This window comes from Hemiscyllium ocellatum, chromosome 8 (assembly GCF_020745735.1).
Source record: "Hemiscyllium ocellatum isolate sHemOce1 chromosome 8, sHemOce1.pat.X.cur, whole genome shotgun sequence".
NCBI classification, from domain to species: Eukaryota; Metazoa; Chordata; class Chondrichthyes; order Orectolobiformes; family Hemiscylliidae; genus Hemiscyllium; species Hemiscyllium ocellatum.
In genome coordinates, this window is record NC_083408.1 from 116,902,167 (window position 1) to 116,919,758 (window position 17,592).

The following is a 17,592-nucleotide window of genomic DNA, read 5'->3' on the forward strand; positions in this document are numbered from 1 at the left end:
TTTCTGTACATACAGACAAGGAAGGACACCACTTTGACTGAGGACAACACACACACATCCTCGGACAGGCCAAACAAAGACATGCACAAAAATTCTCAGAGGCATGGCATTCTCCATCAGAGAACTCCATCAATAAACACATCGATTTAGATCCCAACCACTTTCCCTTGAAAAAAAGAACCGGAAATAACATCATCTACCTTAACAAACCAAGACCTATAAATAGAGAGATGGGACATACCACCAGCGCTTCACCGGAAATTCTCGCTGGTGATATTGCTTAGTCATGGTGACGAAACGTCTGAAAACAAGCCTTCCAGCTCAGCGAGCTCATTTACATACTTATTGACAAAGGTTACATGGTCACCAGTAGACTAGTTTTTTATTCCAGATTTCTGTTAAATTCAAATTTCACCTCTAGCCTTTGAGGGTCTCGAAAGATCTGGACTGCCAGTCCGGTGACAATACTGCTACACCACCGCTTCTTCCTGGTTCTAGAAACCCCCTACCAGGAGGAACATCCCTTCGGTATCCACTCTGTCTCACCCTTTAAGAGATCACATCTCGTTCGTCTAAACTTCAGAGAGTAAATGCCCAGGTCTCCACACCCTCTCTTCACAGGACAGGGCACCATTCTGGGAATAAATGCCCAGGTCTCCACACTCTCTCTTCACAGGACAGGGCACCATTCTGGGAATAAATGCCCAGTCTCCACACCCTCTCTTCACAGGATAGGGGCATCATTCTGGGAGTTGAAAAATATGTTGCTGGAAAAACACAGCAGGCCAGGCAGCATCCGAGGAGCAGGAGAATCGACGTTTTGGGCATAAGGCCTTCTTCAGAAATCATTCTGGGAGTAAGTCTGCTGCAACTCCACAGCACTCCCTCTTGCAAATATCTCCTCCCTTAGATAAGGCCACCAAAGGCCACATTTGCAATTTCACTTCTTAGAGAAAGAGGGAGAGAGTAATTGGGGACCGACTGTCCTGTTAGCCCGATGTCAATAGTAAGGAAAATTTAAGACAAATGATGTGATTACTGGAGATTTAGAAAATGATTGTCTGATTTAGCAGATTAATTATGGATTTACAAAAGGAAAATCATGTCACGATATTCAAAGGTTTCACATGAAATTGTCACAGCTGTTTTTAAACAAAACATTCGGAGACCATCACTGCTAAGAACAGGGAGAAAAACCAAAGAACTGATGATGCTGAAAATCAGAAACAGAAACAGAAATTGATGGAGAAATTCGGCAGGTCAGGCAGCACCTTGTGCAAGGTGACTGGACTGATACATTATTTCCGCTTTCTCTCTCCACAGAGACTGCCAGACCTGCTGAATTTCTCCAGCTATTTCATATTTGGGCAGGAATATGGAGGCTGCACATCTTCTTCTCCAGGCAATATCCTCAATTATACACGGGCCACCGAACCATGCCCCACACAGTGACATGGCCACAGGCCAGGACAAACAGCCTGAACCTAGAACAGGCTCAGCTAGAAGAGGCATCAGAGCCCTCTGACAGTACGGCACTCCCTCAGCACTGACCTTCGCCAGTGCGGCACTCCCTCAGCACTGACTCTCCGAGAGTGCGGCATTCCCTCAGTACTGACCCTCCAACAGTGCGGCACTCCCTCAGCACTGACACTCCAACTGTGTGACACTCCCTCAGCACTGACCCTCTGACAGCGCCCACTCCCTCAGCACTGACCCTCCGACAGTGCGGCACTCCCTCAGCACTGACCCTCCGACTGTGCGGCACTCCCTCAGCACTGACCCTCCGACTGTGTGTCACTCCCTCAGCACTGACCCTCTGACAGTGCGGCACTCCCTCAGCATTGACCCTCCGACAGTGCGGCACTCTCTCAGCACTGACCCTCCGACTGTGTGGCACTCCCTCAGTACTGACCCTCCAACAGTGCGGCACTCCCTCAGCACTGACCCTCCGACAGTGCGGCGCTCCCTCAGCACTGACACTCCAACTGTGTGACACTCCCTCAGTACTGACCCTCCAACAGTGCAGCGCTCCCTCAGCACTGACCCTCTGACAGTGCGGCACTCCCTCAGCACTGACCCTCTGACAGTGCGACACTCCCTCAGCACTGACCCTCCAACAGTGCGGCACTCCCTCAGTACTGACCCTCCGACAGTGCGGCACTCCCTCAGCACTGACCCTCTGACAGTGCGGCACTCCCTCAGCACTGACCCTCTGACAGTGCGACACTCCCTCAGCACTGACCCTCCGACAGTGCGCACTCACTCAGCACTGACCCTCCGAAAGTGCAGCACTCCCTCAGCACTGACCCTCCAACAGTATGGCACTCCCTCAGCACTGACTATCCAACAGTGTGGCACTCTATCAGCACTGACCCTCCGACAGTGTCCACTCCCTCAGCACTGACCCTCTGACAGTGTGGCACTCCCTCAGCACTGACCCTCCGACAGTGCGGCACTCCCTCAGTACGACATTAAGAGTGTATGGAACGTTACTCGAGGTGGCCTGTAACTGTGATTGGAACGGGTCGTTTTCAGTGCTCTTCTCCCTGGATTACAGCCAGGCTCTGCCCAATTTGTACTACTCACCTCTCCAGTGCCTCGAGCTCAGTGTCCTGTTGCTGCAGCGGGGTTTTAGACGCAGGCTGCATGTTCTGATCCTGCTCCCCCTGCACTGGCCACTGTTCCCTGCGTCTTTTTGCCTGGGTTTCCTCCTCGCTCGCCTCATGTTGTCTCCGGCGCTGTTCTGTCTCACCGAGGTAGAGCCTGTCGTTGCCCTGCTCCTGACCTCTGTCCGTCTGTGCACAGGGCGTCTGGAGACAGGAAGAGGGAAGAAGGGATGAGAAACTCTGCACTCAGGGCAATCCACATTGTGTACCCCAAATCCCCATCCGTCCCTAATCCTTACCCCTCCCTAATCCCCAAATCCTCACGGACACTAAACCCCAAATCCACATCCTTCTTCAACTAAAACTATCCATCCATCCTGCTCCAACACAAATCCCACTCTTCTGTAAAACATGTTTCTATTCTAAAGCCTGACTTCCACTCCCAGTGGCAGATTCATGATGAATTTACAAAAAGTAAGCCATGTTACAATATTCAAAGGCCTGATCTGAAATTGACACAGCTGTTTTTAAACAAAACATTCAGAGACCTTCACTGCAACTGCTTACAGTTTCCACATTGTAAGTAATCTAATCTAAAGCATCAAGTGCAGCCCAGTTCCTGCCCAGGGTAATGATAGTGGCAGCAGTTACAGCCAGATTTGTCTCCAAACAAACACACTTTTTTTAAACCAAATCCTTCATCAGTGATGGGACAGAAAATATAAATCAACTGAAAGGCCATTCAGAGAAACCAGACCTTTGGGAGAGGGGGTCATTATCCCAGGCAGCCAAGACTTGGGAGGTGACCCCAGAGTCATAACATCATTGAGACCGACTGCAGGAAAAAGGCCCTTTGACCCATCGACCCTAACCTGGTCCAAACACCACCTCACTATTCTAGTCCCAGTTTCAATGTTTTCAGGGATGTAAACATTGTGTTTCATTATGTTTCTGTGAAATCCCTTCAGATGTTTCACTCAGCAAAAGACACTATATAAATGCAAGTTGTTGCTGATAGCTGGTAGCATTGAGTGAGGAGAAAGTGAGGTCTGCAGATGCTGACTCCGGCTCCTCAGATGCTGCCTGACCTGCTGAGCTTTCCCAGCACCACACTCTCGATTAGTATTGAGTGAAGTGTGTTCCAGTTTGGACTGTAAATGCATTGGGTAGGCTGGTCTCCAACTATACTGTATGGTTTGATGTTTCTATGATTATGAGTTGAGGGAGATGGAGTAATGATACTGGACTAGAATCCAGGGCCCATCGTAATCCCAGATGGCCCTGCTCCAGTTCGAATTACACCCTGACAGATGGATTTTAACTTAAATTCATAAATCTGTACTATAAAACTCGTCCCAGTGTTAGTGACCATGAAACTGGCATCAATTATCATTAAAAACCCACCTGACTCACCAATGTCCTTTCGGGAAGGAAATGACCCAGCCTGGCCAACAGCATTGTGGCTTACTCTTTGCTGCCCTCTGAAATGGCCCTGGCAAGCTATTTGATTCAAAGGCAGTTAGGGACAGACAACAAAAGCTGTAGTGATGTTCACAATTAAAGAAAGGATCTCTGTACTGCTGACTGACGGGTCGAGAGGGTTGGATCAATACCTCTGGTAGGTCCTCTGCTGTGGGTGTGATATCATCATCACTGGGATCTTCCCCACTCCACGCCATCTCCTCACGTGCATCCAGACGGTGTCGAGAACACTGCTGACCTTCAACACTGAACTCAAAGACAGGCCGAACGCCCTGTGAAACAGAAACAGACGGAAGGACAGCATGGACTGATGTAACCAGCCCTGAGACAGCCTGAGGTCATACTCTCACCCACCCGCCCACTCCCATCCCCATGGTGTCTGAGGGAAAACTATCCTTTACTGCAGATCCTTCTAGCTAGAATATTTCTAAGGGCAGCTTTGTCTCAGTCTTCGGGGAATGGGTTAGGGTTAGGGTTAGGGTATACTTCACCTTGTGTTCGCTGACTTACAGTGGATCCTGGTCCACCAATACATCAGTCTTAAGATTCTCATCCCTGGGATCAGGTCCCTCAGTAGCCTCACCCCCTCCCTATCTCTGTAATTTCCCCACCCTCCCACCCCCCCCGCCCCAGGATCCACCACGGTATCTGCACTCCTTCCGTCTGGCCTCTTCCACCTGCTGCCTGAGTCCTCAATTTGGGAATTCCGAACGTAAACTTCACCGCCTCTCTCCCTCAATCTTCTCTTGAAGACACTCCATCAAACCCAACTCTTTAATCAAATTGGTGCTCATCTGACTTACTGTCGCCTCATGAAGCTCACTGTCGACATTATATTTCTGTGAAACACCTTGGCACATTTTACTGTAAAGGGTTAATTGTACCGTGGGAAAAGTCTTATCTAAAACAGGTTGCCACTGTCATTGTCTGCAGGCTCAGCCATGCAGACCAGAAAATACTTCTCAGCTCCCAATGAACATGGCCATCCTGTAGCAGTTATAATTCTGACATTCCAATATTTTGGAACAACAAGAAGCAGGATTTGTAGCTTCTGCTAACCAGCCCGGTGACCTGTGCCTGTGACGGATACTCAGTGACCACATGATTCAGACTGGCTGTGGCAAATCTCCCCATCCCCCACAACCCCAGCCACTGGCTGTGTTTGGGAGTGCTCCCAGACTCAACCCTCTGCAGGAGTCATTGTGGGACTGGGGCTGAAACAGGTTCATTGTGAGGGTGACTTGTATTCCTCTGAGTATATTTTTCTAAATCAGTCTGTTCAGAGATAGTTACCTCCGTCTCGAGCAGTGGAACTTAATCTGGGCCTCCGGGCTCAGAGATGGGAACACTATCGCCAAGCAAACACTAAACCATGAGATCACGCGATTCTATTTCAAAGAAGGTACAATGTCACCCAGTATCCTAAGCAATATCCATCTCTCTGTACTGAGACATCTGTATCCAAATCCCGACAAAATCCAAGTTTGGTTAAAACAGTGGCAAGTGCCAGACAATGATCTCTGTAACAAGAGAGATGGTGTTATCATCACTGAATCTTCCACTGTCAAAATCCTGAGGGGTTACCACTGACCAGGAGCTGAACATGACTCACCCTATAAACGCAGTGGCTACAAAAGCAGGTCAGTGGTTAGGAATCCCGCCACTCACCCCCTTACTCCCCAAAACCTGTCCACCATTTACAAGGCACAAGTCAGGAGTGTGATGGAATACTCTCCACTTGTTCTGGATGGGAGCAGCTCCAACAACACTCAAGGAGCTTGACACCATCCAGGACAAAGCAGCCGCTTGATTGGCACCACATCCACAAACATCCACTCCCTCCCCTATCGACGCTCAGTAGCAGCAGTGTGTACCATCTACAAGGTGCACTGCAGAAACTCACCAAAGATCCTCAGACAGCACTTTCCAAACCCACGGCCACTCACATCTAGAAGGACAAGGGCAGCAGATACATGGGAACACCACCCCCTGCATGTTCCCCTCCAAGCGCCTCACCATCCTGACTTGGAAATATATCACCGTTCCTTCACTGTCACTGGGTCAAAATCCTGGAATTCCCTCCCTAAGGGCATTGTGGGCCTCCTACAGCACAGGGACTGCAGTGGGTCAACAAGGCAGCTCATCCCCATAAATGCTGCCCCAGCCAGTGACACCCACATTCCATGAGTAAATAAAAAGAAACAGTACCTTGAATTCAGAAATACTTCATTGACTGTAAAGCACTGGAGCTGTCAGTGAAGGTGAGTGCCTTTGTGAGGTGATATTGAAATGTAAACTTGATTGGATTTATATTTCCATTCACACAGCAAGTATAGAACTGAAGATCCAATTACCTCTCTGTTGAGACAGAGTGGGAGAACCTGTTCTCTGACATCATCCTCAGAAGGAACTCCCGTTGGTTCATGTTTGACCACGGAGTGACTGAGATGTCCAGTTGGCGCCTTGTCCATGGTGTTGAGCTGTTTGTTGATGTGTTTCACCTGTTCTATTTTCTTCTTTACTGTCGACACCACCTTTGTTGAGCAAGGGGAAAAGGTTCAGTGTTCGTTCCCCCTCTAACAGCAGCAAGGCTGTAACCTGACACTCACAGCACTGTAGGCTGGTGCCAAGGGGAACTCGTGAAATCACAGACCCACTGCCTCCTGGGCTACGGAGCACAATACCCCAAGTCATGACATCAGCACTCATTGGTACCTCTTTTCAACATCATATGTTCATATCTCACTGGATCATACTGACCTTGGTCCAACATCACAGCTCCATTCAGTAATTTTTAACTTGAACCCTTTGATATTTTTCAATACATGCTAATGACTAACTGGATTGCCCCATTAAGCAGTTTGCATTGACTTGATGGGCCAAATAGCCTTCTCATGGCCACACATTAGGGAACGCGATGATCTAGTGCTATTATTACCAGACTATTCGATTCAGAGACCCAGATAATCTCCTGGGGGAACAACTTTGAATCTCACCTTGGCAGGTGGTGGAATTTGAATTCAATTTCTTTTAAAATCAGGAATTAGGAATTTAATGATGGCCATGAATCCATGGTCGCTTGTCGGAAAAATCCATCTGGTTCATGAATGTCCTTTCGGGAAGGAAACTGCCGTCATTACTTTGTCTGGTCTACATGTAACTCCAGACCCACAGCCAATGTGGATGACTCTTACCTGCCCTCTGGGCAATTAGGGATGGACAATAAATGCCAGCCTAGCTAGCAACACTCTCATCCCATAAATGAATAAAAAAAGATTCTAAAGCCCCAGGAATATAACAATACCCTCCTGTTAAATGTTCTAAGTACAAACTTTGTAACTTGCCACTTGAATACATCTTCTTAGCATTGTTACGAAATGCTTCAGAAATCATGTGTACGTAAACAGTCTTTCCTCTCTGGTAACATGTACTCGTTCTTCGTTTGAAACGCACTGACCAGGTAACCTGCCTGCTGAGAGAGCGGCATCCTTCCAGCAGCCAGCAATCAGCTCACTGCCTGCTCTCCAGCTCAGTTCACTCCTCAGGCAGAAGGGCTGTGTGTAAACAGTCTGAAACTGCTGCAGAAACTCAGCAGGTCTGGCAGCATTGAGGAAGAGAAATCAGAGTTGACATCCAAGAGAATTGCATTCTGAGGAAAGGTCACTCAGTCTGGAATATTAACTCTGATTTCTCCCCACAGATACTGACAGACCTGCTGAACTTTTCCAGCACTCTCTATATTTTTTCTGATTTACAGCATCTGCACCTCCTTCAGGTTTTACTTTGTTAATTTGACCTGGTTTCTGGTTTAAGAATGCCAGCACTGCAGGAGATAAATAGAGACTGTAGAGAAGGGAATCACAGTGAGATGGAGCTGATAGTCAGCTGAAAGGCAGAGGAACAGACCAGCCCTGTGCAGTTCCCTGTCACAGTACCCCCCCTGGTTACAAGTTGGTTCCTATGCTGACAGTTCCCTGCGGAGATCCTTTGCTGTACTCCTTGCCTTTTCTCAGCAATCTCCTCTCTCCCACTCTGTTAAACTCCCCTGGTTTACAGAGACTACATTACTCATCACAAAGTTTGAGCTGGGGTTTGATATTACCTGCACCAATGACACTCCTGGCCTGCAAGCCTACTCCCTGCTTTCATCAACAACCACAGAATCCTTCCTCGGGTTTAACTCGGAAACTTCCAGACCTCCTTACACTTCAAGTATTAAAGAGTCAGACACATCCACCTGGGCCCCCAAGCTCTGGAATCTACTCCCTGATCTCCTCGGTCTCTCTATCTCTATCAGTGGTTAGCACTGCTGCCTCACAGCGCCAGAGACCCAGGTTCAATTCCCGCCTCAGGCGACTGACTGTGTGGAGTTTGCACATTCTCCCCGTGTCTGCGTGGGCTTCCTCCGGGTGCTCCGGTTTCCTCCCACAGTCCAAAGATGTGCGGGTCAGGTAAATTGGCCATGCTAAATTGCCCGTAGTGTTAGGTAGGGGTAAATGTAGGGGTATGGGTGGGTTGCGCTTCGGCGGGTCGGTGTGGACTTGTTGGGCCGAAGGGCCTGTATCCACACTGTAAGTAATCTAATCTCTCTTCCTCGCTTTCTTATTTAAAGACTTTCCTTAAATCCTCACTTTATGACCAAGCTTTGGTTCATCTTCCAGAATATCTGTAAGATTTTGTTTCCTGATCACTGCCATGGTACACCTTGGGATATTTAACTTCTCTAAAGTTGTTAAATCAATACAAGTCATTGTTCTCTTCTCCAAATCACAGCACTGCTGTTACTTGTTAATTGTATTAACTATCCTCCTGCAGAGTTAACATTTAAAGTCCAATGGCCCTTCTTCAGAACAGTTCTAGGTCTAAACTTGAAGCATTAACTCTGTTTTTCTCTCTCTCTCTCCACAGATGCTGCCAGACCTGCTGAGTTTCTCCAGCAATTTCTGCTTTTGGTTCGGATTTCCAGCATCTGCAATTCTTTATTTTATTATCACACTTCAATAGTGCTTGCTATTTGACACAATTAAGGCAGATTCCTCTTCACTCTGATTGAGTAGGTCGAAGCTAAACTGTACTCGCCAGGTCCTCAGCATGTCACAATATATTCACAATGTCCCAGTGGGGGTATTGTTGCAAAACTATTAATATTTTAGGAATCCCACTACGGATGGAATTTGAATTTTCTTTAAAAATCTGGACCGAGGGGTGGAATGATTACCATGAAACATTGCTGGTGACGGAAAATCCCAACTGTTTTATGGATCAAAACTACCGTCCTTAAAGCTTGGGGCAGTGGCTGCCAAGGTACAGTGGGGGTCTGAGATCTTTCTGCCACTTGGGGGTCCATTCAGGTCTCGGACCCTCCCAGTGCCTCAAATGCATATTATTTCAGTCTTGCATGTGTAAGAGATGTTTTTGGTTCGTTTAGGTAGAGTGGAACTCCAGTGTTTATTTATTTTCTTGATATGCTCTGTACAGAACCGAACTGTGTCTGTGACTATGTATGTACATAAAGATATTTTTTATAAGTAAAGCATATTTTGAAATTAAGAAAAGGTCTGGCCTACATGTAACTCCAGACCCACAGCTATATAGTTGACTCTTATCTTAGGCACAAGCTGTAAATGCTGGCCTAGCCAACAACACCCACTTTCCGTGAATGATTAAAAAGATGTGGCCAACAGGGAGAGAGAGAGAGAGAGAGAGAGAGAGAGACATGTGCCAAAAATAGACATTAGAGAGAGGAAGAGAAACAGAGGGTGAAAGACGCGGCAAAGGGAGAGGGTGGGAAGAGAGGGAAATGTACAAAGGGAAGTTGGAAATACACACACACACACACTCCTGAAACTCCTGATTACTTGGTTATTTCAGAGATCAAGTCCTTACCTGCAACTCTAGTGGGATTTCCTTCCAACCAAGCAGCTCCTGAATTCTCACCGCTTTCTCCCGGAAACTCGGAATCTCCTTCTCCTGAGACGGAATCTCATCCTGCAGCAAGACAAGCATCAACCAGTTCATGGACAGAGCGAATGAAAGTTGGCCAGGTCTCAATTCAATTTTACATTTCAGTTTAATGCAAACAGAAAACATCAAAACAGCAAAATAAATCTCCTAAAGCCCAGAGCAAGACTGATGGAAAATCAGTGTCAGCTCGGAAAAGGTCTGGGAGAAACCTGGCTGCAAACCTGAAATAAAAATAAAGTTACTGCAAACTTTCAGCAGGTCTGGCCATTTCTGTGGAGAGACAAAGAGTTAATGTTTAAGATTAATAACTTTTTATCAGTATTCTACTTCCCCTTTTCAAACTGTTAACACTGGTAGTATTTAACAAATAATTAAACCTTTTATTGTTTTAGCATCTCAGAGACGACAAGGAGTGGGCAGCCTAACCAGCCATCCCACACATTTAAAAATTAATCTGCAGTATTTTGATTTTGTTTTATTGCAAATGAATGAACTCTCTCTCGTGCACAGGACAAACTGGAGACATTTACTCTGTATCTAACCCTGTGCTATCACTATTCTGGGAGTGATTGATAGAGACAGTGTAGAGGCAGTTTTACTTTGTATGTTATCTGCTGTTGATTTGAGTCATGTTGGGTTTAACTTGTATTGCCTGTTAATCAGTGATACCGACTCATTTCAATCAGAGCTCTTGGAACTAAGAGTCTCAGAACACAGCTTGTAAGGCAAGCGTTTGATAGAGTTATTCTATAGCAGGGCTGTGAATGATAAATCATTTTTAACCTGTGGAGCTCTCTCTTCCTAAACCTGTGAGACTGGTTTGGGGAGTTTAAGAATTCTCCCCTTTAATCTTTGACTTATTAAGTGATCTCAGGAATACAGAGAAACAACAATTAAAATGTTCTTACCTAGTAGATTGTTCTCCATTGGTTCAGTAAGCGGTAGGCTGGCACTTGCTGCAGTCCCAGGCTCTCTGCAGTTTATTCCGGTCTCCTCACTCCTCTGTTGATCCTCTAACCTGTTTCTGTAGCTTTTGCCCAGACATGTAAAACTCCTCCGTTCAATCTTGATTTATCCTGCCTCCAGCAGATTCCAACTGCCAGCTGACTGCTTTAACCCTACAGATCTGAGATCACTCGACTCAGCGTGTCCTCCAGGAGTAAACTGAAGGGAGGAGTCGACCTGAACCTTTCTGTGGTTTTTGAGGCACTCCTACTAGGCAGGATTTGTGAACAGACTGGGTGTGGTAAACTCTAGCTTGTGTTCCGTATACCTCCCACTTGAACACATTGAATAGCACCTTCACCTGAGACCAGAACATGTCGGAACTGAAACAGGCCATTCGGCCCACTGTGTCTGCTCTGGTGTTCAATGAGACCGGGGCTGGTCTGATAATCCTCAACTCCACTTTCCTGCCTTTTATACATAACCCTTGAATCCCTTACTCATTAATAAAATCTATCTCAGCCTTGAATATACTTAATGACCCAACCTCAACAGCTCCCCACCAATTCACTCCCGTCTAAGGGAAAAAAATGCCCTGCTCGCCTCTATTGTCAATGTGTGACTCCTTAAACTGAGATGATACCCTCTAGTCCTAGACTCTCCCACACAAGGGGAAATACTCTCTCCACATCTCCCCTGTCAAGTACCCAAAGAATCTTGTGTATTTCAATAAAGTTGCCTCTTATTTTGCCAAACTGATTCAGGTCAAATTTATTCTTCCTCTCCTCATAAGACAGTCACTTCATACCAGGGAATAACCTTGTGAATATTCAGTGGATTGCCTCCAATGATAGTTACGTTAGGTCCAGAACTGTTCACAGTATTCCAGCCGTGGTCTGAACTAGTGCCTTGTACACTTTTAGCAAGAATTCTAGATTGAGAAATCCCTCCAAAAATATATTGGCTAAATCCAGGCAGATACTCTTACAGATGCTTAGGGAACACTGTGTTATTGGAGGGTCAATACTGACAGAGCACTGCATGAACGAAGGGTCAGCAATTAGGAGTATTGCCCTGTCACACACTATGTTCAGAGAGATCAGTGCCCTATCAGTGAGTCAGTCATTGTATTGTTGCGGGTCAGAACTAACAGACTGCCGCACTATCGGAGGGTCAGTACTGAGGGAGTGCCGCACTATCGGAGGGTCAATGCTGAGGGAGTGCCGCACTGTAAGAGGGTCAGTACTGAGGGAGTGCCGCACTGTCAGAGTGTCAATACTGAGAAAGAACTGCACTGTTGGAGGGTCAGTGCTGAGGGAGCGCCGTATCGTCCGAGGGTCAGTGCTGAGGGTATACCGCACTGTCAGAGGGTATACTGCACTGTCAGAGGGTCAGTACTGAGAAAGAGCTGCAATGTCAGAGGGTCAGTGCTGAGAGAGAGCTACACTGTTGGAAGGTCTGTACTGAGGGAGAGCTGTGCTGTCAGAATGTCAGTGCTGAGAAAGTGCCACATTGTCGGAGGGTCAGTGCTGAGAGGGTGCTGCACTGTCAGAGGGTCAGTGCTGAGGGAGTGCTGGACTATCAGACAGTCGGTGCTGAGGGAGTGCCGCACTGTCGGACAGTCGGTGCTGAGGGAGTGCCGCACTGTCAGAGGGTCAGTGCTGAGGGAATGCCGCACTGTCGAACAGTCAGTGCTAAGGGAGTGCCGCACAGTTAGAGGGGCAGTGCTGAGGGAGCGCTGCACTGTCAGGGAGACAGTACTGAGAGAGTGCTGTATTATTGGATTACCGAATTTAGGTGGGACATGAAGTGAAGTGTCTGTTCTCTGAACTGAAGGCAAAAGGATCCAATTGCGCAACTGCGAAGAAAAGCAATAGATCTGGCCCCTCTGTCCTAATACTTAATCTTCAAACAACAACTGGGAACTTTGCTCTGTAACCTCTTTCTGCCAGGAACTTCTTGCTGTGAGCAGAATGGCTGTCACCAATTGGATGCTCAACAGCAGGAAACAGAGGCTTTCCTGGTTCGACCATTTGGTGATGGCTGATATATTTAACACCCACCTCCCATGGTGGAAGGTTTTGGTTCTCACCTCCTGCATTGCGAGCTCCTGTCCACTTGCAGACCTGCCTGTCACACTCTCCTCCATCCGTGAGCGGCTCTCACTGAGATCTTCCCATAGGCTCAGGGCTTGCTGCAGGTTACAGCTGTAACTATCCAGTCTCTCCGACTCCTGTTGAGATACACAGGCTCAGCTTCCAAACCAGATCCTGGAATTGCCGGGGCTGACGGGGGTGTGATCCTCATGCCAGGTCCGGCTTTTTCAATTCTCCCAATTGGGGACAGTGTTCTTAGATTTCCCCCCAGCCTCTTGACTTTGCTGTTTGTAACAGTGACAGCTAGTGGGTGGATAGGGGAAGATGATAGTGGGTCATGGAAATGTCTGTGCAGTGTTAATCGAGAGGCCAAGGCCAATATCCTGTGACTGGTGGAACTAAAATACAATTAATAAATCTGGAATATAAAGCTAGTCTTAGTGATGGTGACCATGAAATTACCATAATACCCATCTGCTTCACTAATGTCCTTCAGGGAGGGAAATCGGCCATGTTCACCTGGTCTGGCCTGTGACTCCAGATCCCCAGAAATAGAGTTGTCTCTCAAATGCCCTCTGAAATAGCCCAGCAAACCACTCAGCTCAGGGGCAGTTGGGGATGAGCAACAAATGCTGGCCTCTCCAACAATGCCCACAGCCCATGAAAGAATAATTGTTTAAAAACGCTGCTTACTAACAAGACCGTGGTTACTGAGCAAGTGTGATGATGAAGGTGTTTTAGGAAGTAAGTGTGACCCTTGCAGCAAGTCTCTGCTACAGGCAAGATATTTCATTTAACGGGGAGTTTGAAATTATGTCAAGATTGAAAAGATGATTCCATTGAGGGAGAGATAAGAACTAAGGACCGCAAATTTAAGGCAGGCGTTCACAAATCCATGAGGTAGTTTCCTTCCCAGAGGGTGTTGCTGATGTGAGGATGTCTCTGCCACACAGAGTGGGTGCAGCTGGTGATGAGGTAAATCTGAGGGAGATAGGAATTAGGTTGGGTGGGGGTGGCGTGCTCACAAGGCAAGAGGAATGAGGAGGGATGTGCGTATAAATACAAGAGTTAGTAGGCCCAATGGCCTATTTCTTTGCTGGCAACTCAGTGTGAAACATTAATCCCCATAGTTTCGCTCACGTATAGACAGGGATTCTATCCATCCCCAGACCCCCCAACCCTGCTCAGTGTAAACCAGGCTGCTGCCATAGACATGAAACCAGGATGGAAGTAGGAAGAAAACCCAGCCTGGAGCATTCACTCAGTCATGTACTGCCTGAGCTAAGCCAATGTGACTGGACAGCAAATGACGAGGTCACTCTGTCCAGTCAAACACCTTTAAATATACACCAAACACACAGAATGCTGAAGAAACTCTGAAGAAGAGTTATACAAGACTCAAAACATTAACTCTGGTTCTTTCTCTTCACAGAGGCTATAGTGATTGGAACGAGGTCAGCCAGGTGGACTTCATAGAATCTGAGTTCCCTGATTGGGGCTGTTAACCTGGTCTGACACATATAAACAGGAGTGTCAGGGGTTCTGCTCACTCTGAGAGTTGGCTCTGAGCTAGCTGGGTCAGTGTTGTGTACTGTGTGGATGTAAATAAAGGGTGACGTGGTGATGGGATACCAATCTTCGTGGAGATATTTCACAGTGGACAGTGAAGAAGATTACTCTAAGTAAATGGCTGAGAAGTGCCAGATGAAGCTTAATTCAGATAAATGTGAGGTGCTGCATTTTGGGAAAGCAAATCTTAGCAGGACTTATACACTTAATGTGAAGGTCCTAGGGAGTGTTGCTGAACAAAGAGACCTTGGAGTGCAGGTTCATGGCTTCTTGAAAGTGGAGTCGCAGGTAGATAGGATAGTGAAGAAGGTGTTTGGTATGCTTTCCTTTATTGGTCACAGTATTGAGTAAGAAGTTGGGAGGTCATGTTGCGGCTGTACAGGATATTAGCTAGGCCACTGTTGGAATATTGTGTGTAATTCTGGTCTCCTTCCTATCAGAAAGATGTTGTGAAACTTGAAATGGTTCAGAAAAGATTTACAAGGATGTTGCCAGGGTTGAAGGATCTGAGCTACAGGGAACAGGCTGGGGTTGTTTTCCCTGGAGCATCGGAGGCTGAGGTGTGACCTTATAGAGGTTTACAAAATTATGAGGGGCATGGATAGGGTAAATAGGCAAAGTCTTTTCCCTGGGACCAGGGAGTCCAGAACTAGAGAGCATAGGTTTAGGGTGAGAGGGGAAAGATATAAAAGAGACCAAAGAGGCAACTTTTTCACACAGAGGGTGGTGCGTGTATGGAATGAGCTGCCAGAGGAAGTGGTGGAGGCTGGTACAATTATAGCATTTAAGAGGCATTTGGATGGGTATGTGAATAGGAAGGGTTTGGAGGGATATGGGCCAGGTGCTGGCAGGTGGGACTAGATTGGGTTGGGATATCTGGTTGGCATGGATGGGTTGGATCGAAGGGTCTGTTTCCATGCTGTACATCTCTATGATTCTATAAATCAGGATCTTAATCAGTTGGGCCAATGGGCCAAAGAATAGCAGATGGAGTTAAATTTAGATCAGTGTGAGGTGTTGCATTTTGGTAAGACAAGCCAGGGCAGGACTTATACACTTAATGGTAGGGCCCTGGGGAAAGTTGCCAAACAAAGAGACCTCGGATGCAGGTGCATAGATCCTAGAAGGTGGAGTCGCAGGTCACCAGGGAGGGAAAGAAGATGCTTGGCATGTTGTTCAGAATACTGAGCATTGGAGTTGGGACATCATTGTGCAGCTGTACAGGACATTAGTTAAGGCCATTTTTGGAATACTGTGTACAATTTTAGTCGCCCTTCTATAGAAAGGATGTTGTTAAACTTGAAACGATTCAGAAAGATTTACAAGGGTTAGAGGGTCTGAGCTTTAGGGAGAGGCTGGATAGGCTTGGGCTTTTGTTCCTTGGTGCATCGGAGGCTGAGGACGTCACCTGTAGAGGTTTATAAACTCATGAGTGGCATGGGTAAGGTAAATAGACAAGGTCTTCTTCCTGGGGTGGGAGAGTCCAGAACTAGAGGGTATAGGTTTAAGATGAGAGAGACCTCAGGGGTAACCTTTTCACCCCTTGTGCATGTATGGAACAAGCTGCCAGAGGTGGTGGAGGCTGGTACAATTACAACATTTAAAAGGCATCTGGATGGCTATATGAATAGGAAGGGTTTGGAGGGATATGGGCCAAGTGCTGGCAAATGGGGGAGTAGTTCAGATTGGGATATCTGGTCGGCGTGGACGAGTTGGACTGAAGAGACTGCTTCCATGCTATGTGTCCAACTCTATAGAGGATAACTTCAGCAGATAACATTGTGGGGTCAGGTTGGTTAAGTTCCTCTATTTTCATCTAGCTTTGTTATGGGGCCAGAATGAGTGACAGTCTCCACTCAGAACCCACCAGGAAACTGTGGGTCTACTGTATTCCTTATCCCCACCCACCCTAAACCTTGGACATTCATTAAGGATTAGGAATCCTGGAAATCTTCCGGTACCTCTCCCAGGCACACTTTACCATATCCCTGCCCAGCAGGAAAAGCTCTGTACTGCCATCAGGTACAGCAAGGTTACACCTAAGTGTGGTCTCTGCACCGGAGAAAACTCCAAAACGTTCATTCCTGGTCTCTGTGGAAACCTGCTGGGTCTTTATGTGACTCCTGCTCCACACTGATGTGTTTGACTCTTACCTGCTCTCAGTATAATTGGGGAAAGGCAATGAATGCCAGCCTTGCTGAGAGACACACATTCTGAGAACAAATGTGAAAATAAAGCAAGTCCCTCGGGATCCTTTCTCCTCAGAGGGAGCTGTTTGGATCAAGGCTGATAAACTGAGCAGATGAGGGCACCTTCAGTAGAATCCAAGCTTCCCATTTGCAATTACTTACATCCAACCATTGATCCAACAGTTCTTCTGCTTCTGTCTGGAATGGTAAGGAATTACAATCCATAACTTTCTTCAGCTCTGACTGCAGATGGCGACAAACCTTTCTCAGTTCATCCACTTTCCCCTGTTGGCTGTTGAACTCTAGTTTCACGTCATTAATCTGAAATAAAATTGCAGCTCAGCGTTATTCTTTTTTATTTCACGGGATGTGGGCCATCTGTAACTCCCTTGGACTGAGCGTCTTGGTCAGGCCATTTCAAAGGGTATTTACAGGTCAGCTACACAGCTGTGGGTCTGCTCTCATGTTGGTGATGTTCAGCTATGGATGGTAGATTTACTTCCCTCAAACCCAATGGGTTTTTAAACACAATAATCACTCCTCAGTCACCGTGACTCACCTTATATTCCAGATTTGTTAACTTTGTTAACTCACATCCCACCAGTTGTAAATAGTGGGATTTGAACCCATTGCCTGAGAGTATTTTCCTGGACCACTGGCTCAGTGATATTTCCCATGGCATCATCTCCCCTGCTAAGTGATACAGAGACTCAGTGCAGAGTTTTATCAACAAGGGATCAT

General features: G+C 46.9%; 1 protein-coding gene across 4 annotated transcripts in view; it reads right to left on the reverse strand.

Moving 5' to 3' along the window:
• The window catches only part of LOC132818445 (nesprin-2-like), a 311,316-nt gene that overhangs the window by 256,560 nt on the left and 37,164 nt on the right, over nt 1-17,592 (reverse strand). For 3 of the 4 annotated variants that reach the window (XM_060829512.1, XM_060829513.1, XM_060829511.1), the window contains exons 7-12: nt 17,014-17,172; nt 13,090-13,230; nt 9,975-10,076; nt 6,443-6,622; nt 4,220-4,360; nt 2,587-2,810 (exon numbers count right to left, since the gene is read on the reverse strand). In XM_060829512.1, the coding sequence (XP_060685495.1) occupies nt 2,587-2,810; nt 4,220-4,360; nt 6,443-6,622; nt 9,975-10,076; nt 13,090-13,230; nt 17,014-17,172 (947 nt within the window). Of the gene's footprint in view, nt 1-2,586; nt 2,811-4,219; nt 4,361-6,442; nt 6,623-9,974; nt 10,077-10,960; nt 11,197-13,089; nt 13,231-17,013; nt 17,173-17,592 lie in introns of those variants that run through there. The other variant, XM_060829514.1, reaches the window with a different exon arrangement.